This window comes from Theobroma cacao, chromosome 6 (assembly GCF_053813885.1).
Source record: "Theobroma cacao isolate CCN51 chromosome 6, ASM5381388v1, whole genome shotgun sequence".
NCBI classification, from domain to species: domain Eukaryota; kingdom Viridiplantae; phylum Streptophyta; class Magnoliopsida; order Malvales; family Malvaceae; genus Theobroma; species Theobroma cacao.
Genome location: NC_142644.1, coordinates 30,710,506 through 30,733,483, shown reverse-complemented (window position 1 = coordinate 30,733,483; position 22,978 = coordinate 30,710,506). Strand labels below are relative to the sequence as shown.

Here is a 22,978-nt window from a genome sequence, read left to right as displayed (position 1 = left end):
AAAATCTTGTAAATTTTGGGATTTAACCAGTGAAAAATGTTTCAAATTGTCTATTCATTCCAAGTTTTTCTCACATCACATATTTCCATTTTTATTTCCACACGTTGGGGGGTCATAGCTTAAGGTCAATCGATCAAGAAATTGCCATGGAAATGGAGCAAAAACAGAAAACATGATTGCCCAATTCGATTTATTCCATGGTCATTGGTCACCACCTCAGAACTTTGCCATCCCTGTTATGTCACCTTCGGCCAGAACCCACGAGGAAGAAAAAGGGTCGAGGGTGAAAACATAACAGGATATCTTGTCATGCCGGGTAAAGGAGTAATAAGTTTACAGAAAATGCTATTTGGTTAGCAAGCTTTTTACCCTTTTAGAGTTTGGCCAAAATGAGCCAGCCATTGTTCCTGTCGACACAGCTTATGACTATACAGAATTCAATATGTGCAATCTAATGAAATCAGGAAATCTTTGAAAGCACACAGTTAAACTAGCCGAGGCCAAACTTGACCATGAACATCCTTCTTGTTGTATCTCCGCTCCCAAGACCACGGAATGTCTGCAAAGGAGATAGAAAAACAGTTTGATGAATCAGAAAATGCAGCTTGTATGAATTGTAGGCGATGAGATGAGATTAAAGCTTTGTGACCTTCGGAGGAGTATGGCTTAGGAGGGAGTTCATAAGGTACAGGCAATTGAATTACTTCAGACGTCTTGCTTCCTTGCCAAGCAAGAGTAACTAGCTTCGTTTTTGTTACTTCAGAATTTCCGATTGATCCACATCTACCACTACCCTGATTTACACTAATAAAATCGGTTTTACCATTGGCTTCGCCCAAAAACATTCCCAGCTAATTCAGCCAACAAGTCAAGAGAATTGCTATTGAATCAGGAATAGCCGTTACCTTTGATGAACCTCCATTACCCGTACAGGAAAATTCACCACCCTCTTCCTTTACATGAGATGGTAGAAATAGCACACCCAGCTAGAAATATTCATAGAAAGGCATAAAAATATACTGTCAATGCTTAAGTGAGCACAAAAGAAATAAACGAGAATAAAATAAGCAAACTCAATTAATGAGAAGATCATACAAAAGTAAAAAATAAAGAAAAACAGATGCATTCATTTGTCGAATATGTAGGTTCTTGAAAGCTTGGGACATGCTTTCAGTATATATTCAAAATGACATCTACACCTTAGCTGTGCTTTCAGATGGCAAGTACCATTTATCTACCTCATAAGAACGGATCATCAACTGAGAATTGTTCTTCTGAAGTGCTCCCCAGGCAGCTTTGCTAAGATTTGCTGAAGTTAGCAAGAACCAACTACATTCATGAGAAAGTTTCAGAAATCGGCATGAGAGAAGGGAAAATTAAAAGCTTCCAAAATCATGATAAATTCTTACGCCAGTTTTTGGCCCTTGTATCGGGTGTATGTCTTGATATGAGGCATTGCACGACTGAAACACCAAAAACCAAAGTTTTAACATCCACAACACTAATTGATATTTTCTAGCTCAAACTTCACCAGGGGTGAAAGAGATATACCAGCGGCCACTATGGCTTGCCTTCCACTTTGCCCAGTAATTCTTCAAGAATCCTTTTTCCACATTCTTAAGTGGACTTGGAACTGCACTTCCAGCTGCATAACCCTGGAGAATATGGTAGAATAACAAATGCAAAACAAACTTCATTCAACAAGAAATATTATTCTTATTCAACATCCACTGGTAACACTAACAAGTTAGTTTAAGGCCTAATGCTAACACTGAGAAGCTCTCAAACATGCAGTTTATCAAACAGGAAGGCATTAACAGTATTCTCTGCTCTCTCACCAAGCCACCAAAATTCAGTTGGACACAACCAAAGGTTTTTTGGAGTGAATGGGTTTCACACTGAATTGATTATATGCTTTTAAAGAGCCATTTGTTGGGAAGCATAAAGATGTTCAGAACCTGACAGTAGTCAGTGATGACTGTGCAATAATGGAGATGATGCACGGCTAAGAGGCTAACAGGAAAAGCCTACTTGATGGTACCTCTAAAGAGCATCTGACATCTTCCACACTCGGCCATATTATCAACGGCTCCCCCAAACCAAGGGGTGCTTTATCTTCTGAGTAACCTGATGACATTGAGGATGCTAGCTCAGCCATCCATTTCTCGTCCAATGAACCGAGGGAAGAGAACTGCAGTAAGGGAAACATAAAAAAAATGAAAAAATACCATCACCAGAAGCAAAATGTATACAACCACTTTCTTCTCTTAATCTAAACAGAAAGGTTCATAGAGAAGAAACGAAAGGTATGACTGGGTGCAGAACCAAACACGAGAGGACATATTATAGAAAATAAAGTCTAATAACAAAACGAAATATCATTCAAGTCTGTCACAAAATCCCAGAGAGTAATGAGCATTAATATTCACCCTAAATCACTATGTCACTGTACACGACTAAAGGTCCAACAATACCTGATAAACTAGAGGAGATTTCTGAAACTCTTTATTAAAAACACACTCCTGGAGAACACTACGCAGCTTCATATGTCCCCACTTTTTCAGATTGGGACCAGTATGATATCCAGGGACAGATGCAATTAGTCGGACCTGAAAATCATCAAATAGCTTATATGCTCCACACGAGTATGAGCAAGAAACAAAATAGATTCCATCTGTAACATTATTCCTCCCGGTAAATATGAAATATCACTTCTAAAAATTTAAATAAACAAATAAAATGTTACCCTTGCATTGCTATAATCAAACTTCTTGAAGAATGTGGAATTGATGTTGAAGTTTCCCAGAGCTGGAAAATTAGCAGTGAATTCAGGCCACTGTAAATATTCCAGAAATGAAAGGCCTCATTATAAATAAACAAATAAGTCTTCCAATCTACTTGAACTTGATTAGTAAGGAAAAACAAATGAAAAGAATGATTGGCTATTTTGCCTTACAATATAAAAAGTTTCAGTTAGAATCATGTAGGATTTGTATGAAAGAGAGAAAGTTTTAAATTCTCTATTACACAACAAAAATGAAATTGGCAATGGATAATAACTAATTTCAATAAAAATATTAAGTCTACCAACTTGGTGGCATACAATCATGATAGGAGAAGAAAATCATCAACTAGAGATGAAATGTATTAGGTCAACTGTAGAATTAAAAACCACATCTGCTAATAACAATTTATATAATGAAGGAATCAGTTTTCAGAAATAGAACTCCAGAACAGCGGAGGAAAGACAATCGAACTATCAAAGTCACAACTGTGTTGCTATAGACCATTGGAAGATTAACAGAACAGTAGTTGATCATCTATGTGTTTTTCACATGTAATTAACACCAAAACCACAGAAATTGCTAAAATTTGTTACCTTCAATGTGCTGAGATAGTCAATCAAGTCATTTTCAAATCCACATCCTTTCTTTGAGTTATTTTGATCTTTCCAAGGGAAATCTTGCATCCATAAACCTTGACTTTTATTGTTCCAGTCCACATATATCAAGTTCGCTGTATGAACAATAACTCTCACTCCTTGAGGATAGACAAGGAGCATTGCCTTCGAATGGTGTGTCCCAAATGAAATGGGTAATGGTGGCTTGTGCAGAATCCAATTGGAAGGCTTGTCTCTCTGAGCATTAATAATGTGAGAATCCACAAGCTACAAGTTGAGCTTCCAATGATAAAAGGGAATATTTATTGCTATAGCTGACCTTCATATGGTCCAGCCTGCTATCACCTTCACCATGAATAACCAAGACATTGGGGATTTTTGCAAGCTTTGGACAAGCTACACCAAGCAAGAGGCAGAAATTGTTTTAGATATACAAAAGAAACTATAAAACAGCTAAAAAAAATTCTCATAATCAAACAACAAAAACTGTACCAAAATGAGATGTAGATAAAAGGATAACAGACATCATAACCAAAGTCCTTACACCATGTTACTTGAGGAACTGAACAGATAGCATCATAAAAGTTAAGAGAATTCACCTGAATGCAACCAATCAATATCTACCATGTAATTTGAGAGGACAGCAAGAAGAACATCCCCCTAGCAATGTAATAAGCAATCAAAGTATGCAGTAAAAAGGTAGAAAAGTAAAATAATGAATCCACACATAACTTGAATCACTATTATTACCTGAATTACATCCCCAATTGAAACACAATTGGCATTTGCCCAGGCGGGCAAGCCTTGCACTTTCAAAAGCCGAAATGTATGCGGTAACTCATCATTGGAAACACAAAAATCACGAATAGCCTCAACAAATATCTTCCCTTTATTATTGTCTTCCTCCTCTTCCTACCAAATTCGAACCAAACCGTCAAAAACAAAGCTCTTAAGCAAAATTCAGCAAATTTTTTCAAAATTTCAATACCTTCAACTTGTTAGCTGATTTTGCTTTATATTCGGGACGTTGATTTCGATTTCTCTTTGCAGTAAGTTTCTCGCTTTCTCCATCGCTGTTAGCTTCACCAAAACTTCTCTTCTTTTCACCAGTTGACGATGATACATATTTGAAAAAGTGATGACCTGGGATTAACTCAATAATATCACCATTATTAATCGCCGCATTTTCGCGGGAACTCAGCTTCTTTCTCAGCTCACCGGACCTGACAACCACCGGATTCGTCCCCTCCTACAAAATTCCACCAGTCAACATTCCATCAACAAAAGAGAGAGAGAGAGAAGAAATGACTAAAAAAGTAAAGGAATTTACGACGAGTAAATGGGCGGAGCCGTCAGGGGAGGTGGTTAAAGCAATGTGCTTGCGGCTGAGTCTCTTGTCGGGAACAGAAACATCGTCGCGGCCGATGAAATTGGGGCCGTAAAAGAGCGGGAGCTTAGGGAGTGAAGCGCTCTCTTCAAGATTCTTATTTACAGGGACCAAGTACCCAATCTGTTAACAAAATAAACTTAAGTTATCAAAGCAAAAAACCAAAAAGAGAAATCTTTTCAAAGCGTACCGACCTGAGAGCGAGGCATGACTGAGTAAGTGGAGTTTCTTGGTGCCTGAAAGTGGAAAGAAGGAGAAGGAGAAGGAGATGGAAAAGCAAAGCGGAGAGAGGTGAGAGTAGTTTTGTTTGGGGAACTTGTAACGTAGAGAATAAAGGCTTTACTTTTAAGTTGGGGAAGATTCGCGCACTGCCGAGCGTTGCCAGTTTCCGACCCGGAGAAGGGAAGTGATGCGGTACGACGCTGCGTTTTAATAACGTTACACTTACAGGCGGTGGTGGGTAGTAGCACCAGTAGTGTTTTCTACATTAGCAGATGGTGCTACTACTCTATACTCGAGTGCACCGCTTTCGGTAAGAGCTGAGCATTACTCGATTTCAATCAAATTGATTTATTTAATTTTGATTTGATATATAAAATTTATAACTGAATTAATTAAAATATCGATTTGTATAGAATATGACAAAGAAATTGCATATTCCAATAGAGTTAGATATCAATATGAAATGATATCTCATCAGGTTCATCAAGAATGATAAAGACAATCCAATTACCATCAGTTGTATTAGCTGCATGGTCACATGTGCTGACCAGCAATTACTGGAGCAATTAAGGCCTATGACCACATAACCAAAAAAATAAAGCCATCTAAAATTTTTATATGGGAGTTTACAAATGATACATTCACTACTCTGCTACAAGAATTAGATTTCAGTGTTACGTATCAAAACTTGGTAATCAGCAACAACGGTCTTCTCTGCCTTCGAGTATAAATGAAACCAAAATCAACTATATTAGTAAAATGCGGTTCTTATCTTGTATGTTTATGAAGTTTCGGCAAACACTCTCAAGTAAGCAATGAGATAATATCCTCCTATCTTCTGCGCTTGTATTCTTTTCGCATTTCTGCTAGGTAGCTCTCTAAGTTGGACTTAATCCATAATCGTCTCTGAATAAGATCCTCCTTGGTTGATTCATCTAATAAACACACGCAAGATCTAATTTAGTAACATACTAATTTAAGACAAACAGTGGATAATAACAGCACAGAAATCAAGAAGTATATGTGGTAGCTCCCAGAGGCCTTGGCTCAAACCTCAGAAGGAATGATGTATCCTTCTGATGTGTGCTGCAGCCATAAAGTTCACACAAATATGCAAATCTTTGATGATATGAAGTAATTCATCTAACTAGGTAGTATAACAAAAAAAATTCAGAAATTACTAAGATGGTTAGCACATATGACTACCTCGACAAGCCATTCTATCATTCTATCATCTATCAAACCTCAGCTAAATCCTGAAAAGCGTATTTTGCCTTTATACAAATTTGAGGAACTTAATTATAGTTACCAATGTTTAGCCATGCATCCAGAGGCACTCTGAGGGAGTTTCTTGTCAAGTAAGATGCATCTTCCCAAGAATATGGAGCTCGCTTGACCTTGTATCTCCAGAACCAGCAGGCATACCACAACAATAGCTGGAGAGGCAGGAACTTAATCAGTAACCAATTTCAGTCTGAAAACTAAGGTTGAAGTCTGAGTCAAGCATTTTTCTTGCCAATGCAACAACAGCAAGCAATCAAACAATCAGATATATCTAGCATAGTTAGTATTCACTAATCTTAATCAGAAATTGTAGCTATTCTTAGATTAAAAGCTGGTAATCTAACCTTGCCAATAGTATAAGGGAGAAGAATGAAACGGATGCCAATTAATTCCCAGATGGAGGGCTTTTCAGCTCCCTTTATGTCCAGCTCAAGCTCTTTGCTGAGATCTTCCTCCTTTTTCCTGCCATGACGATATAGATCATATCGTTAAAAAAAAAAAAAACACATCATTGTAGTCGAATTTCATGGGTCAAGAATCAAATGAGTATATACTTGTCCATCTGCTTGTTACTCTTCTTCTTATTTGTGGTTCCTCCACTGCGTTCAAGTTCCAATGCCCGCAGTCTGTTTTTGTAAGCAGGTGTCTTCTTGACCATAGCTACAGCCTGAATCCAGAAAAGGAAAAAGGGAAAACGAGAGAGAGTAAAATATAGGGAAATATAAGCCTTTCTATCTGAAAAATAGGTAACACATATTATAAAAGTTAAGCAGCACTTTTCAAAAAAATAGTTAAGAAGCAAAATTCTCTTATCATGCTGTTCTGTATTATCTACAAGGCTGATTGGGGGAGGAGGGAGGAGTTGAATCTTTGGCTTTGACTCTCCATTGGAGGGGTAACAACCACTAAGCGGAGCTTGAATGTTATATCTTTCGAAGCAATGACAAGTGCTATTCTAATATACAAAGAAGTCACATAGCTAAAAGTTCAGTCTTCTAAGTGATACTCATCTACCAATATTCACCACATCCATCAAATGTAATTACATTGACATTCAGAAATAACCAAGTTTAGACAATGCTTGATAGTAACACACCTGATTATACCTAGTCCACCGATTTAGATATTGAAATGCCGAAAGAATCAGAAGAAGACCAACCAGGACAGCACGAGGATCCTAGAATGCATGAATATTGAATGGTAAGTAACAAATAAATGCAACACCCCTAGGCTGCACCAGAAAGAATACTTAATAACTAAATACTAAAATAATTCTCACCGTTTTGTGACCATAATATGCACGATAGTAACGAGCTGTATTGTAAAACACCTAAATGGATAAGAAAAATTAACAATTATCAGTAATTCTATTAACATGCAAGGTCAATCGTGGTGAAATCAAATGATTCATGACGATAACAAGATTGACAAAGCCACATGAGAAACACAATTTACATATTACAATCTTAATATACTCCTATGGCACATTATACAATATCTTACCTCCTCCGGATGTGCAATTGCATAATCATACTGCTCCCTTGTGGCTTCATCTTTCAAAATCTGCAACCAAAAAAACATTAACTTGTTATTAGATTTTAGGTAAAATGAAAAAGGAAAATCACTAGCTTCCACGGTACTGATAAAACAACAAATCAGTAAATCTCAAATTCATGTAATTTGAAAGACCAAAGAATTGAAGTTACCTCATAAGCATTGGCAATTTTCACAAAGAGCTTTCTCGAATCCGGATCTGGATTCTTATCCGGGTGACTAGACAGGAAAAAAGAACCAACTTTAAGATACAATTAGATCAATGGAGAGATTGAAGAAGTCAAAAACAAAGAAAGAAGCTTACTATTTCAAGGAAAGCTTGTAGTAAGCTTTCTTGATCTCCGAGACATTAGCATTTTGAGAAACCCTAGAAAATACGAAGATAAAGTTAAAATTAGCAGAAGCTAAAACATAAAATGAACGGAGAGAGGTGAAAGTAAGGGAGCTGACCCTAGAAGATCATAGCAATCGTCTTCGTCACAGTAAATTGCGACCGACGGCGAGATGAGGAGAAATAGAACAAGTGTTGATAGGACTGCGCACCACCGAATCGCCGCCGGTGGCGCCATCGTCTTCATCGTGTTTTCTTTTCTTTTTTTTCGTTGTCTGGTCTCGTTCGAAATGCCTTTACAGTTAGAAGCTGAAAACAGACTTCTCTGATGTAATTACAACAATACCCCCTGATCTGACTCGCTTAAAAGTCAACGATTCAAACTTCCGGGCCTCCAGCGACTCTTACATCATACCCAGCTTGGTTTGGGCTTTACCCCAATAGTAAGTCACTTTATGGGCTGAAATGGGCCTAACTCTTGGGCCTATAAATTAGACACGTCGATAGTAGGGTATCTTCTTTTAAAAAATATTTTAACCCAAACTCTTCTATTTAATAGTATATCCGATTATTATAAATATCTAAGTAAATTTTCGAATTGTTATTTGATTCTGTACTTGTTGATGTCAATATCAAGAAAATGGGGTTTGTTATAAGTATGTGATGGAAAAAGCATGACTATCTAGTCTATTTTCTCAATTCCTGAATGATGACCCTTCTTTAATTTTTAAGGAGATTAAAACAAAAACTTCGATTTCGTTAATTATTTGTATGATGGTAATGTTGTCAAGTTGAGTTATGAAATTTGGTACAAACACATCTGAGATGTAGCAGTGCATTTTTTTCCCCCAATGGTAGAGATTGAAGTGTTTTCCTATCATTTTAAAGTTATGTTTAATATGTTGCTGGAATTATAATTGTTGAGAATATAATATTGAAACATTTGATATAATAAGAGAAAATGATGATTGTAGAGAATGTGATTGCTGAGATGAATACATTATAGTGTTCGGTTTATAAGCACTTTATTGAAAATATAATATCAATTGACAAAATAATCCTTACATATAAAAAACATATAAATTGAATAAAATTTTCATTTTAATATACAATTTGATTTTTCAACTTTAAGCAATTAAAATAATAAATAATAATATTAAAAAAACATAATTTTTTATATTAATTATTTAAATATTAAAATATATAAAAATTACTAAATATTTATTTTTACCTTAAACTTATAAAATTTAAAAATAAAAAATATTATCCAAAGAAAAATCTATCAATAGATAGAAAATTTTATTGATATATTATACTATCTATCTATCAATAAATAGATACCTATTGTTAAAAATTTAACCGTAATCTATGGATAACGTATTTGACGCTTTCTTTCTTTTGACAGATAGATTGCCAAAATTTAAACAAAATCTATGAATAATTTCTTTCTCGTGCCCAAACAACTTTTCCTCTCAAATCCTTTTAATTCATAAGTAAATTTTCTCGATTCTAAATCGTTTAAATGTTTTTCTCTCCATTTTCAGCATCCAAAACATAAATTTTTCTCAAAACATTTTTAAATTTTTTAAAAATTTGAATTATCATAAAACCTAAGATCTCGATCTCTTCAATTTTTAAATTTGATAGTGAAATTTGATCCGAAAGTATTGCTGACGGACTACCCTTCCTATATGTCGTGAGAAGGAAGGAGAAGGCAAAGTGAGAAGAACGCGAAAAAAGCAAGAAGGAAGGAAGAGAAAAAGGCAAGAAGGAGAAAAAAAGAGTCGCGAGGCTAAGTTGAAAAATAAAATCTTTTTTACTCTCCGTTTGTTGAGAGAAATTAACTTTCCCTCCAACTCATTGCAATCACATAGCTAAGAGATTACTTACCCATCTCTAAAACATCAATCAAATACTGCAATATGCTTCCCTGCAATATCCCTCACTTACCCCTAAAGGTCAGACAATTTGAGCATCGAAAATAAAAAGCTTTAACTGCTACAGGAAAAAGGAGCAAAGACCCCAGCAATGCACATGACTCGAGCAGGTCGGCATGGGAAGTGGCTAACCCGTCGATGGCCAAAGCTAGCGCCACGTCTCGGAACCACGACGTTACGTATTAAATTTGAAAAGGCCGAGTCTTTGAGAGGGGGGCTCTTAATGATTGAGTGGGAGTCTAATTGGAAACAACAGTACAAGATTTTGTCAATCATGAATAGGCAAATAAAAATTTGGGTTAGGCGCAAACAGGGAGGGCTCCCAACAACGACATGACCTGTTAAGCCCATCCCACCACTCAACCTTTACACCCTGAGTCGTCGACCGCACCGCCCACGCCTCCAACGATCAAATTCTTGAGAGAGACTGATCCCTTTTTTATTAAAAAGATGATCACAAACCGCACTCCATGTCCAGCTCGAACCATTTTGCACCCTCCTTTAATTTTCCATGGACCGTCCATGTGGACGGGTGTAACATTAATAATGGAGGCAAGAACTGATCAGTTCCTTTCCAATAATCAGAGAGTGCATGGCTGAGTACCCTCATTGCAGTGCAGATTATTGCATCTGTTTGTTGGTCCTTGAAAGAGCAGGGCAAGTCGTGGTAAATACTCGGATGGTATAGGACGGTAAAAGGTACGTACCTTTAGACAACTCAACCTTTGGCCCATTACAACTACGACTGCTGCTCCTTCTGCAGATGAATCACATGGTTTCTTAATTGAAACTTTGGACCTTATCAATATGCTTTGACTTCCTCAGCCTACAACACTAGCTAGCTTGTTGTGGACAACACAGACAATATGTGCTTGCAAAGTTTACCATAGAGTTGGAAAATCAATAAATTGAGATTTAAATATTGGTCTATATATGTTGTTCCCACCCTTTACGAAAGAAATATCTTATAAATATCTCACTGTATGTAGGTCCGATCCTCTAAATATATGAAATAACTTTAAAACAAAAATTAAACGAATTTAGACAAAGACATGGTACCTGCATCATGCGTTGCAGGTAAGGTTCCAGAACCAGATATATATATATATATCCAGGAAGTGCACTGCCTCACCATCCTTATCCTCTCCCAGCAGTCCTGTCACCCTGTGACTCATTTTAGTCACAACACATGAGCACCACAAATAATGTTTTGAGGCCAAAATGTTGCACAGCACTACACAAATATATGCAACTTGGGTTATGAAATTAGGCATAATTTTTTATCAACAAGTGTCAAGAACTCGCCAGCAGCCTGCTTGAACCCCCCTGCAAGCCTGAAATAACATGATTACAGAGCTGCTACATACCCTTTGCTCGACACACCTGAATGGAGAATCGAGTGAGAGTGTAGATGACAGCAGTGGGGCCAATGGTGCCTTTCGCAATTCTCTTTTTATTCTATCAGGAAAACGTGCCTGATATTACCAGGGGCAGCAAGCCATGTTTTTTTAATTGCAACGTTTGGTTTCTTCATAAAGAACACAAGATTTTAGACTGTCAAGGGAAAGTGATCAGTGTCGAATTGAATTTAAAAATACCACATATTAACAGTATAGTAAATTTGAGGGATATTTTGCTTAGACATTTGCCTTGAAGGATTTTGGGCACGAATCCTTCTTCGGGGATCCTGATGTCCTTTTATATCAAAGCACTACACATGGAAGCGCCCCCCTTTGATTCTCAGGTCAATCAGCTGTATCTTATACTGGAAAATGGTTACATGCATGTGACTCTACATTGTGCTATATGTATGTATTTCTGTGCCGACATGGACTAGCTCACAGAGATTACGGTTTTCATGATTGGAGTATTGGACCCAGAAGAAATCATGTGCCTTGTTCCTCAGATTTACTGATGATCAGACAGAAAAACAAAATTAAGATCGGAAAATCTCATCGATGCAAAACCAAACCTTCAATTGGTGTAGATTCAGCCAAGTATCTTCAGCATGGCTGTACCAATTTTCAGTCACAAGTTACAACAAGATTTCATTTGGTTCTCGTTCTTCCAAGTCTCCCCATACCTTTATCTCTCTATCCTGATCACTCTCATTATCAAAACAATAGGAAGAAGAGAACCCACTTTTCTCTGTGCTTATGCTAAATTACGTTTGAAAAAGGCGAAGAAAGGACAGTGCGAGCAGTTGCATTTTTCTGATAGTTGCAAAAGACGCGTGTTCTTCTCTAAAGCATAGGCTCTCAATCCTTCTGTTTCTATTTCCTACTAATAATTAACATCAATAATTATAATGATTGATGGGGTATCTTTTTCCTATAAAAATATCTGCGCTTCAATCTTCCCCGACTACACAAATAAAGCATTCACATATCTCTCCTTCAATCTCTTTGCTCTTCTATATATACATGTAAGCATTTAATTTCCTTTCTCTCAAGTGTGTTTAACATTTACTCCTGTGTCTTTAGCTCCTCCAAACCCTTTTGATATCAAGTTCTGAAGCTTTCCTTTTCCTTGTAAGTATGACTAGCTACATCTTCTGCTTGTCCTATGTCTTCATTTCCATCTCTTGTCTCTTGTTTTCCAAAAAGTAGAGAAAATTACCTACATTAAGATATAATATATATAAGAAGCTGAAAACTACTGCTAGACGTAGACATGTACGTGCAGTGAAGTGCAAGCAGTTATCTTTAAATTTTTGTCACATCCCTTAATTACTGATATTGGTCAGCTTACTCTTTCATCTTTGATGCTTCAAGAATCAACTGAAAACCTTATTCTGTTTCTTCTTCTTTTGTCCTAATGGTGATCATGCAGACAAATACATCGGCAAGAATTTAAAGCACCTAGTCTGGTGTGAGATTGGGTATTCAAGGAAGCATAAAATGGTGGACACTCATAATCTTATGGCAAACATTAACCAGGTAAGATAAGAGAAAAAAAATAATAAAATGTTCAATTCTAAGTTTTTCCATTACTGTATATTATCTGATTCCTCTTTTCTCTTACGTCAATTAATTAAAATATTAATTGTACTTAAAGATCTTTCCAACAATGCGAAATGTGTTTTTACGTCAATATTAGTTTTATTTAATTTATCCTGTAAAAAATTATTTTATTTTAAAATTTGTTAGTAAAATGTAAACCTTAAGGATTAAGTAGAAGGTTTTACATTAATTTGGCAACCTAATTGGCTCATGGTGATGAAGCTATATGTTTGCCAATTGCGATTGACAAGATGTAATGCGAGTGGTGTCAAAGTTGTCTGCTAAACATCTGGTACATGCGACTGCACTACCAATCAGTGATCAGTAAGGGGCAAAGCCCAAATTTCACGACAATTCTTACATTTTCTCTCTCTCTCTCTCTCGTCCTTCCTATTTTCTCCTTTCCCTATCTGGCTGTCTCCATCTCTTCCTATACTTGAGACAAAAAAGACAAGATCATTATAGTTGAATGAATTTGAGTGTCTCAAGTATAAATTATTGAGAGAGTATCTATAATAGTACCTACTAGGATATGCATAATAACATCACCCCAACTGATATTTCGAAATAAATAAAATGACCAAATAGGATTTATTAAATTTTTTATGGAAAAATAAGTAGAGAAAATTGTGAAGAATAACTTTCTTTTATAAGGGTATTCTAAAAATAACAATCAAAATAAATTTAACTGTTTTTAGCTATATTTGACCATGACTTGATAAAAATATCTTTGAAAGTATTTCAAATAAATTAAAACATTCATAACAATTTCTCTCTATTTGTACTTCCGATTTTTCTCCCTCACCATCCAACTCTCTCTAATTTTATCGATTTCTTTCTTCTGCATTCATCTGCTATGCTCTCGATTTCTCTCTCCAGTACTTTTTAAATTTTTTTTTTTTTACACTTTCAAGACACTAAGCGATGGTTTTGATGTGCTTATGATGGGTGACTATTTGAAAATTTTGATTTTTAGTATATGGTGTGTGACAACTTAACAATAGCGTATAACATTATGGCATGTAATTTCATTAAAAATAATTTTATCCAACTTGATTAAAAATAGTTAAAATTATAAAAAGAGTTATTTTTAAAAATAAATTATTTTTAAGAGTTATTTTTAAAAATACCCCAAATAAGTATGTGTTTTGAATTTAAAAAAAATTTTTTGTTCGAGTTTTTTTTTGTTTTTATCTTACCCAAAAACTTTAAATTTTATATATAGGAATCATGTATTAAATTTTATTTTTATTTTTGCTTGGTAGAGAAAGAAAAGGAAACATCCCATCTTGAGCGGGTCGTTGTCTTGGCTGATTTTAAAGCAAGGAAAATGAATGCACTTTAGGACCCAAAACTTAATTAGTGTATTTTCCATCAAATATGTCGACATGACCAAAGTCTTGTTTTTCTATTCTACCAAAGTCAAGAATTCAATGGAAACCTAAATGGAAAAATCGTGCCCTTGTCGTCCTACGTATGCGAATCCATGTGAACCCAAAGCATATATATATTTCCGTGAGAGATTAAGCTGGTGAGTGGTGAGAATGAAAATTCTAACTCCAAATAAATAATCATAATAGAAAACGTGTGTGCACTGATAAAATTTTGATCTGTCTGATAAAGATTACAATCATGTATAATTGCAGAATCTGTATAAAAATTTTTTTGTTATCAAGAAAAAAAAGCAAGAACGGCTGATTAGATTGATTTTTTTGAAAAGCTGATTAGATTGATGATTAATAGGATAATAAAGTCGTGTAGAATCTGAGTTTAGGCCAATGGGGGAAATGGGATGTTGCAATTCCATTCAATCTTGGTGATGCCAATAGCCACAATACCGTACTGTTTTTATGATCAAGGGTGTGATGGAGGCATAAGCTTAGCCGACATAGAACAATATGGTCCCACTCAATGAATGCATTTTTGCATGAGTCTCTTGTAGCTGTCCCATTTATTCATTGGCATTTATTATAACTTTACACTATTTACATATTCATTTTGTAAAAACTCAAGTTCAACTATTGACTCGGTAATTTTTTGAGTCTAAATTACATGACATTCAAAAACTTAAATTCAAATTGCTAATAGTGATATGTCTTAACAATCACATTCACATTTGATTGGAGATGTTGGGTATCACACATATAATACGAATATTTGATGCAAATGATTAAGGTATGATTTTCTAATCAAAAGATAAAATTTAAAATGCCCTTTTCCTTCAAATCAAAATCCAAATATATCAAAATTCATTTTAAAAATGAAATACGTATCGACTTGTGCATCGAAAATATCTATTAGCAGCAATTATTTAGAGACTAACTAAACTAGATTCTCAACTTTTTGTCACAGCAAATGTTAAGTGGTTGCGTAAACAAGGATGCTATTGAAAATTCCCAAGTCCAAAAGAGATTTTACCTTTCCATCGATAGTGGGAATTCATCTATGATTTCAAAAATCTATGATTTCAAAAATCTATGATTTCATTGGAACATGGATGATGGGATTAGTAAATAGATTAATTAAAAGGAGAGAAACAAGAAAAGTGCATGTAAGAAAGAAGAATGTAGGAGACTATGGACATGAGTAAAACTAGAGGGTACAATGAATATAGATGGCTCCAAAGGAAAGGTGCCGTAGCAAGAAGACATGCGATCCAACTTTGTCCCCAAGGTCCAAAAACGTGAGAAAAAGCAAACGCCATAATGTTTTCATCGAACGGAAACAAAGAAAAGCCTGTTGTCTCGATCCCTCCTCTGTCTCCATCTACCCTTCCCCCGTCACTAACTGTAACATACAACAGCTCATAATTTACCCATTTTTAACCCTTTCCTTTTCTCTTCCTCAAACCTGCTTTTGATCATCAGCCGCTAGGTATGGACTCGGACCCACCATTCCACGAGACTTACAAGACCCTCTTTGCCAACTCCATCATCAAGTCCTCTCCAAGCAACGACGACCCTGGCGACACGGTCGAGGAACGGGAGCTTCCCTTGATTGATCTAAGCCGACTAGGCCTCGGCGGCGAGCTGGAGAGAGAAGGGTGCAAGAAAGAGATAGCTAGGGCTGCGCACGAGTGGGGTTTTTTCCAGGTCATAAATCATGGGATTTCCAGGGACATACTGGAGACGATGAGAGAGGAGCAAGTGAAAGTTTTCAAGCAGCCTTTTCACAACAAGTTCAGGTGTTTCTCCGCTGGTAGCTACCGCTGGGGCACACCCACAGCTACTTCCCTAAGGCAGCTATCATGGTCCGAAGCTTTCCACATTCCCATGACCGATATCTCAACCCCTGGCGGCTTCGACACTACTCTCAGGTATTCACACAAAAGCTTCCTCTTTATTTAATTACTTCTTCGTTGCTTCCTTCTCTTGACAAATAACAAAGACCTAGGAGAGCATAAAAAATCAGCTTGTTGTTTAGCAATCATGTCTTTTAAGGTTAAGACAACAAAGCCTTTTGTTTTATCCATTAGTAGTTGTATGTATAACTGCTAATATTGCATGTCGGCATGTAATTCAAAGTTTAGCTATAATTTTTTCCTTGTTGTAATGACGAGACAACGAGGATCAATCCATAGTCTTTTCCATGGTTGTTCATTTGGTGTAACATTAGGGTGCTTTTTAAGCTTTTCCCTTATCAATAGATGCATTAGATTCCTCTAAACAGGAAAGAAGCTTTTCTTTAGACCTACCAACAGATCAAAAGTTTCCACAAAATCATCGTCCTAGTTTTGTAGTCAAGAGTAAATACAACATCAACGCAATTGGGTTTCCATTGTCCAATGATCTCCTTATAAAACTCAAACTTAAAGCTTAATTAGGGAACAGATCGGGGAGTGAAAGCAATTGTAATCTCAAGCTGAGTCTTGGTTTTGGTATGTCATTAGACTGGCTTCGATATTTATATAATCTTTTCTCCATCAATAGACAAATATACTTTTCAAAGGGCATATGTAAATAGATAATTCGGGTTTGGAACCAGAATGAGATTACAACTTGCACTTTTGTCCTTGATGTTTCTTTGGGCGCATCCTATACACGTGAGTCAAGCTTTCTTGATTAGACGTCATAAAGCTTTTATAATTAGTAAAATTGATAAAAAGGTGCTGTTGGATTGGATCATGTATACAAAAATTAAGTAATTTTAATAAGTTTTACTATTTATATAAATTGACATGTTTATTCTTTTTTATCCTTTAATAATCTTTTGGTACTTTACTACTATCATATTAATAATTTCTTTCTCAAAGGTGTTTATTATTGACCTCATCATTGACATACTATTTCAAGTCTCTAACTTAGTTGCAAGTGACTCTAATGGCATAAACTGTCAGTGAGGGTGAAATTAATAAATTATTTATGTAAGTATACATATAATATATAGAAATATGGATTTAAGGAATTAATTTCACCTAAATTGAAATTAATAAAGCTAACTTTTTTGTTTCTGTGTTCATCTTATTTCCATCCTAAGAAAGATGATGTTGATAATTGAATGTCATGTATGTAGCCCCAAATATGGAAAATTGATCAGGTTCTAAACTTGGGTCGACCACTATATCTCCAGCCAAGCCATATCCACTAAACCATAAGTTAAGCTAATCAGACTAGTTTCCAACCAAGCCATATCCACTAAACCGAAAGGTAAGCTAACCAGACTAGTTTCAGCAGAGTCAATTTTATTTAAAGTTGTTTGGGTGGTGTAGTTGATTATCACGCTAGTCAATTTTATTTTTCTTCTTCTTGGTACATGGTTGTTTTTTTTTTTTTTTTTTGGTTCTGCTTCTCTCTCTCAATTCTCATACTCTCAGTGCGACTCAGCTTTCTGAGTTTTCACATGTAAAACAACAGAAACCGCAGCTCCGTACCTAGTCAAATGTGTCTGGTGTTATCGTCTTTATGGAAGAATCTCAGTAGGCTTGCCCCAGTATATTTTGATAGACCAGTTCAATGGCTCTGATATCTTGTGGTCATGATCTCATGGTGGTTGTGAAAGGGGTAAAAGCTTAAAAAACAAAAGAAAAAAATACAGTGCAGCCTGGGAAAAAATGGTCTGAAAACTCACTATCAAATCATTCAACGTATCCTTGGATTTCCTTTTACCTTGCATGCATGTTGGGGTCTTCTCTCTCTCTCTGGCATGCATCAGCCATCATTGGCACCTTCTCACGTGAATGTCACAAGTTAAGAAGATGAGCTGGAAAACTCTGTCAAACCAGTCTGACAGCATAAAAAAGCTTGATGTGGCCTCATCAAAAGGGGTCCCCCTTTTCTTCTTTATTAATTTTATATGACCCACCTCCTGATAGTTGGGAGATTCTTTCTCTTTTGAAGTATGCAATGTTGTCGAACTCATCATTTTACACCCTTGTAATGTGTTAACCAGCTCACCAATGGAACAGTTTGCTACGAAAGTTGCCAGTCTTGCTCAGGAACTGGCTGAAATTTTGGCAGAGAAACTGGGTCACAAGTCGACTTTTTTCCAGGAAAATTGTTTGCCCAGTACCTGCTATCTCCGACTCAACAGATACCCACCATGCCCAATTGCTTTAGAAATGTTTGGTCTCATGCCACACACTGATAGCGACTTCCTCACCATATTGCACCAAGATCAGGTCGGAGGATTGCGGTTAGTGAAAGATGGGAAATGGATTGCTGTCAAACCTAATCCTGAAGCTTTAATCATCAACATTGGAGATTTATTCCAGGTAATTAATACATAGCAATAGCAGCTTCTTTACCAGTAGGATTCCGATTACTGATTACTCATGTTTAGCTACTGACTTGAATACTGATTTTGCAGGCATGGAGCAATCTTTTTTACAAGAGTGTGCAGCATTGTGTCGTCACGAACCCATCAAAGGAAAGGTTTTCCGCCGCATATTTCCTTTGCCCATCGTACGAGACTGTGATAGAGAGTTGCAGCAAACCTTCGGTTTACAGGAAGTTTAGCTTCAGGGAATATAGACAGCAAGTGCAGGAGGATGTTCAAAAATATGGGTACAAAGTAGGACTCCCCAGGTTTCTTGTATAAATATATATATATATTCACCAAGTAAATATTTGATTGCATATCTCTTCTAGCTAGCTTAGGCCAAATTTGTATAAAATTTGTGGCTCGATCTTTCCCCCACCACCACCCCAACAAAATGTTGTATAAGTTTTTGTTTAATTAGAAAATTGAATGCAAATTGTGATGGAATTGGAAACAGATATATCAAGTTACACACATGATCATAAGCCAAACTTGAAGAGCAAGAACAAATTTTGCAATGCCCCAAACAATGGATTCTATTTTTCTTTTGGATTGTGAAGAAGGGAAACATGATCATGTTCTTAGAATTATATTTCACCCTTGAATCTTTATTTATGTACATTAGAGTCAATTTGGGAATTCCAAAGATCCCATTTGGCATTGAATTCCAATTCACATTTGATTGCAAGAACAATTCCAAAATGTGAAAGAATCTAATGGCAGCCAATGGTTCTGACCCTGTAACTTGCTTCCTTGGCAAATTTATTCTAATTTTGTGATTAACATGATTCTTTTTTGTTTTTTGCAATATTTTTTTATACATTTAATCACCATGATTTATTTCTATTTTAATTGCATTATTGTCATTCTTAATATAAGATTTTAAATTTGTGCATTAAAATATAATTTCAGGGCCCTAAAAGCCCCAATGATATTGAAAGCAAGACCATCCCATTTAACAAAAGGCTGCCGCAGCCCAAAACTTTCTTATTTAGGCTTTTCCAACTGTTTCCGGCCCAAACCTTTTCCGACAAATAAATAAAAATAAAATAAAATAAAATAATGGTTGAACTAAAAACAAAGATGCTGGCTTGTTCCACCTTCAACCTCCGCGCCGCAGCAACCTCGGCCAATCCCAATATTTCCGAGCCAGAACCCGAGCCAAAGGTTCGGAAGTTGAAGGCTAGCCCACAGCTCAACAGATGGTACCGGGCACGAGCCTTAAGGTCGGGGCACAAGCTGGAACGATCGAGCCAACCGGCTGGGCCGCTGGAGGTGAACCGCTCAGTTCAACGAACCAGGGAGAGCCCATCTTCGGAATCCACTTCGACGGTAAGTGATGGCGATCGTGACGTGGAGTTTACACCGGGGAAGCCAATTTATATGGTGTCTGATGGAACTGGATGGACGGTGGAGCATTCCGTTAACGCAGCTTTGGGGCAGTTTGAGCATTGCTTGGTGGACCGTGTGTGCCCCGTAAATACCCATCTGTTCTCCGGGGTATGTTTTTTTTTTCTGTTAGTTTCATACTTTAACAGATTTTGTTTCAGTGATAATGTTTTTGCATCCAAATGCGGTTTAGAAGTAAGAACAACCAAATAAAGGTTGAACTTTTGAATGTTTGAAAAACTTAAGGTTGGGGATATGGTAATAAAAAGTAGTGTCTTTTAGATTACTTCTATGTTTTGCAATGTTCAGATTGATGATGTTGAGACATTGATGGAGATTATAAAGCAGGCAGCCAAGGAAGGTGCAATGCTTGTCTATACTTTAGCTGATCCTTCCATGGCAGAGTCTGCTAACCAAGCTTGCAAATTGTGGGGTATACCGTCTACGGATGTATTGGGTCCAATTACAGAGTCAATTGCCGCTCATTTGGGTGTCTCGCCTTCTGGTCTTCCCCGGGGAGCTCCTGGGAGAAACTTCCCTCTTTCGGATGAATACTTTCGACGGATTGAAGCTGTTGAATTTACAATCAAGCAGGATGACGGGGCTCTACCTCAAAACTTATGCAGGGCTGACATTGTTCTCACAGGTGTTTCTCGTACTGGGAAGACACCATTATCAATATATCTAGCACAGAAAGGATATAAAGTGGCAAATGTGCCTATTGTGAAAGGAGTGGCATTGCCAAAGGGTCTTTTTGAGGTAGACCCTGAGAAGGTTTTTGGTTTGACTATTAACCCCTTGGTCTTGCAAACGATTAGAAAAGCAAGAGCTAAGAGTCTGGGCTTCAGTGAGGAAGCAAGGAGTAACTATTCAGAGATGGATTATGTGAAACAGGAGTTGGAGTTTGCTCGCAGGGTTTTTGCTCAAAATCCTGTCTGGCCAGTTATTGGTAAAGATTGTTAACCTTTTTACTCTATTTTTGTTTAGTTCTCCCCACTCTTTTCGTTCTATAGCGTGGAGATGCTTAGAGCCTATTTGTAAGTTAATAGGGGAAAAAATATGGTAAATATTGATATTTAAGAGTTAAAGATGTTTGACATGTGCATCTGATGATCTGTGGCTCACCTATTGATACTTGTCCATGCAGAAGTGACAGGTAAAGCAATTGAAGAAACTGCTGCTGTTATATTGAGGCTCTACCATGACCGGAAGCATAAGTGTTCGATGCCACGGATATCAAAACGTTACTAATGAAGTAATGAGATGGCAAGTTCTTGTTTTCAGGTATGCAGGCATGAGAGAATGCTGCCTCATAATTACAGACAAGTGCCTACTTTTTAACTCAGATTGTGAATTCCGGGGAGCAAGGAGAAATAGAGTGAACCTGTACATGGTTCCACTTTCCTTCTTGAGTACCAGTATTTTTATTAACGTTACTAACTATTAGTGTAGTATTGTATATTGATGCAATACAGCCATAGAGTTTTGCTTATGCAGTTTTTCTGTAGACAAAAGTCTTCTTTTGTGTCAATTGAACGTATAAAGATTCTCAATAAAGTGGCAGCTATCTATTTGATACAAGTTGTTATAACGTTGGTATAATTAAGTGACTACTTAACTTCATCATCTTCAAAACTCATATATTGCTTCGTGGAGGAACTTTAATGCCAGAATTACTCATTGCTAGATCTAACTTGTCTTTATCATTTATCATTAATCTTTTTGTGTCTGTATTGCCCCTCTAGGCTGGGGGAGAAATCAAGGTTGTTTCTGGTTTTATCCATGATAGAAGCATGAATCCATCTTTTCTAGGTGATCCCAAATTCCTTGGCTTCAGAAATTTTCATTCAGCGATGGCGAGACTTGTTTGAACTTCAGTTTGCTGAAATGTCTTTATGAAGTTGGTTCCAGTCCTTTTTTTCAGAAGATTACTAGTGATTTAGTGATTTTGTTGCTGAATCATAATACTCTAATTTGTCTTATACTTTCACATGTTTCGCGAGGTCCAGGCAAGACTGTTTGCATGTCAATAAATCTAATCAAAAGACTGATTTATGTTATACAATGTATAGCATTTAGGTAAAAGGGATCTATTCCTGGTAGCCATTATAGATATCTTCGAAAGAGTGGTAAGTGATTACCGAGTAAAGAGGTGGCCTAGGGTGGCTGCATAATTCAAACATTGATGAGCCTGAAAGAGCACTGAGAAAGGTTTAATAATATTGCAGAGGAACCATCATAGAATATTTTGTCATGCCATGTCCTGCTTAAAGGATTAATTCAGAGGCAGTGTTTGTTGCTTTTAGGGGAAAACCTTAATTCATTCAAGTGCTAATTCATTATTGATTTTATGATTAATGTGTAGCTGCTGTAGCATGAAAAATAGATAAATTAAATTCATTTGCAGCTAAGTAGGGCAGGCTAAGCTACTAGGTTAGAGAGAGAGAGAGAGAGACCGTACCTAGTACCCACCTCCTTTGCTTGAAAACTTTGTCCAAAGAGATATTTTTATCTGATAATAGTGGTTGGAAGTTTGAATCCGTCCTAGAGGTGGTTGTCAACTTGTCATTTACCGCATTTTTTCTACCTAGAAAGTCCTGTTCATTTGGTAACCCCGTCTCTTCTATCATTTGTCAAAGGAAGTACTAATCATAATGATTTCTCTGCAAATTCATTTTATTTTACCCCCGGGAGAGATTGTACTCTGGGATCAGG

At 36.6% G+C, this 22,978-nt stretch overlaps 4 protein-coding genes across 9 annotated transcripts; 2 read left to right on the top strand and 2 right to left on the bottom strand.

The window, feature by feature from the left end:
* Window positions 1–176: 176 nt before the first annotated feature.
* TDP1 (tyrosyl-DNA phosphodiesterase-like protein) lies at window positions 177–5,316 on the bottom strand. Of its 4 annotated transcripts, XM_088807362.1 has the most exons (16): window positions 4,982–5,310; window positions 4,731–4,910; window positions 4,389–4,649; window positions 4,151–4,312; window positions 4,000–4,060; window positions 3,720–3,796; window positions 3,380–3,637; window positions 2,747–2,836; window positions 2,475–2,609; window positions 2,042–2,191; window positions 1,552–1,655; window positions 1,410–1,463; window positions 1,239–1,329; window positions 906–986; window positions 650–794; window positions 177–559 (listed from the first exon to the last, which is right to left on the bottom strand). In XM_088807362.1, exons 1-16 carry the CDS (start codon window positions 4,994–4,996, stop codon window positions 486–488), a joined length of 1,938 nt encoding a protein of 645 aa, XP_088663488.1. In that variant the 5' UTR covers window positions 4,997–5,310; the 3' UTR covers window positions 177–485. The 4 variants fall into 4 exon arrangements, 2 of the variants coding, with proteins under 2 accessions (XP_088663488.1, XP_017978478.2); XR_001928352.2 differs by lacking the exon at window positions 177–559 and having other exon boundaries at window positions 655–794; window positions 1,228–1,329; window positions 4,982–5,316; XR_001928353.2 differs by lacking the exon at window positions 177–559 and having other exon boundaries at window positions 665–804; window positions 1,228–1,329; window positions 4,982–5,316.
* Window positions 5,317–5,736: 420 nt separating this feature from the next.
* On the bottom strand, window positions 5,737–8,479 carry LOC18597090 (Chaperone DnaJ-domain superfamily protein). The gene is made up of 10 exons (XM_007025920.3): window positions 8,298–8,479; window positions 8,152–8,214; window positions 8,000–8,066; window positions 7,797–7,856; window positions 7,573–7,623; window positions 7,390–7,470; window positions 6,848–6,960; window positions 6,638–6,755; window positions 6,319–6,445; window positions 5,737–5,944 (listed from the first exon to the last, which is right to left on the bottom strand). Exons 1-10 carry the CDS (start codon window positions 8,423–8,425, stop codon window positions 5,841–5,843), a joined length of 912 nt encoding a protein of 303 aa, XP_007025982.3. The 5' UTR covers window positions 8,426–8,479; the 3' UTR covers window positions 5,737–5,840.
* A 3,995-nt stretch (window positions 8,480–12,474) lies between these two features.
* GA2OX8 (gibberellin 2-oxidase 8) lies at window positions 12,475–19,365 on the top strand. Its single transcript, XM_007025918.3, has 5 exons — window positions 12,475–12,646; window positions 12,948–13,054; window positions 15,985–16,433; window positions 18,506–18,827; window positions 18,923–19,365. Exons 2-5 carry the CDS (start codon window positions 13,016–13,018, stop codon window positions 19,151–19,153), a joined length of 1,041 nt encoding a protein of 346 aa, XP_007025980.1. The 5' UTR covers window positions 12,475–12,646; window positions 12,948–13,015; the 3' UTR covers window positions 19,154–19,365.
* Window positions 19,366–19,929: 564 nt separating this feature from the next.
* Window positions 19,930–21,844, top strand: LOC18597088 (PPDK regulatory protein). Of its 3 annotated transcripts, none has more exons than XM_007025916.3 (3): window positions 19,930–20,374; window positions 20,612–21,212; window positions 21,411–21,844. In XM_007025916.3, exons 1-3 carry the CDS (start codon window positions 19,937–19,939, stop codon window positions 21,512–21,514), a joined length of 1,143 nt encoding a protein of 380 aa, XP_007025978.3. In that variant the 5' UTR covers window positions 19,930–19,936; the 3' UTR covers window positions 21,515–21,844. The 3 variants fall into 3 exon arrangements, with proteins under 3 accessions (XP_007025978.3, XP_007025979.3, XP_017978796.2); XM_007025917.3 differs by having other exon boundaries at window positions 20,609–21,212; XM_018123307.2 differs by having other exon boundaries at window positions 20,573–21,212.
* The last annotated feature ends 1,134 nt before the right edge of the window (window positions 21,845–22,978 follow it).

Excerpts from the sequence above, each read along its gene's own strand:
- TDP1 (XM_088807362.1), bottom strand. Across the intron at positions 1,464-1,551 it reads GCAAGCCATAGTGGCCGCTG|TCGTGCAATGCCTCATATCA; the intron begins GTATATCTCTTT and ends TTGGTGTTTCAG. Across the intron at positions 560-649 it reads TAAGCCATACTCCTCCGAAG|ACATTCCGTGGTCTTGGGAG; the intron begins GTCACAAAGCTT and ends TCTCCTTTGCAG.
- LOC18597088 (XM_018123307.2), top strand. The coding sequence starts at position 19,937 with ATGGTTGAACTAAAAACAAAGATGCTGGCTTGTTCCACCTTCAACCTC. Across the intron at positions 20,375-20,572 it reads ATACCCATCTGTTCTCCGGG|ATTGATGATGTTGAGACATT; the intron begins GTATGTTTTTTT and ends TGCAATGTTCAG. Across the intron at positions 21,213-21,410 it reads TCCTGTCTGGCCAGTTATTG|AAGTGACAGGTAAAGCAATT; the intron begins GTAAAGATTGTT and ends TTGTCCATGCAG.
- GA2OX8 (XM_007025918.3), top strand. The coding sequence starts at position 13,016 with ATGGTGGACACTCATAATCTTATGGCAAACATTAACCAG. Across the intron at positions 16,434-18,505 it reads GGCTTCGACACTACTCTCAG|CTCACCAATGGAACAGTTTG; the intron begins GTATTCACACAA and ends TGTGTTAACCAG. Across the intron at positions 18,828-18,922 it reads ACATTGGAGATTTATTCCAG|GCATGGAGCAATCTTTTTTA; the intron begins GTAATTAATACA and ends CTGATTTTGCAG.
- LOC18597090 (XM_007025920.3), bottom strand. The coding sequence starts at position 8,425 with ATGAAGACGATGGCGCCACCGGCGGCGATTCGGTGGTGCGCAGTCCTA. Across the intron at positions 7,624-7,796 it reads CAATTGCACATCCGGAGGAG|GTGTTTTACAATACAGCTCG; the intron begins GTAAGATATTGT and ends TTATCCATTTAG. Across the intron at positions 7,471-7,572 it reads CATATTATGGTCACAAAACG|GATCCTCGTGCTGTCCTGGT; the intron begins GTGAGAATTATT and ends CATGCATTCTAG.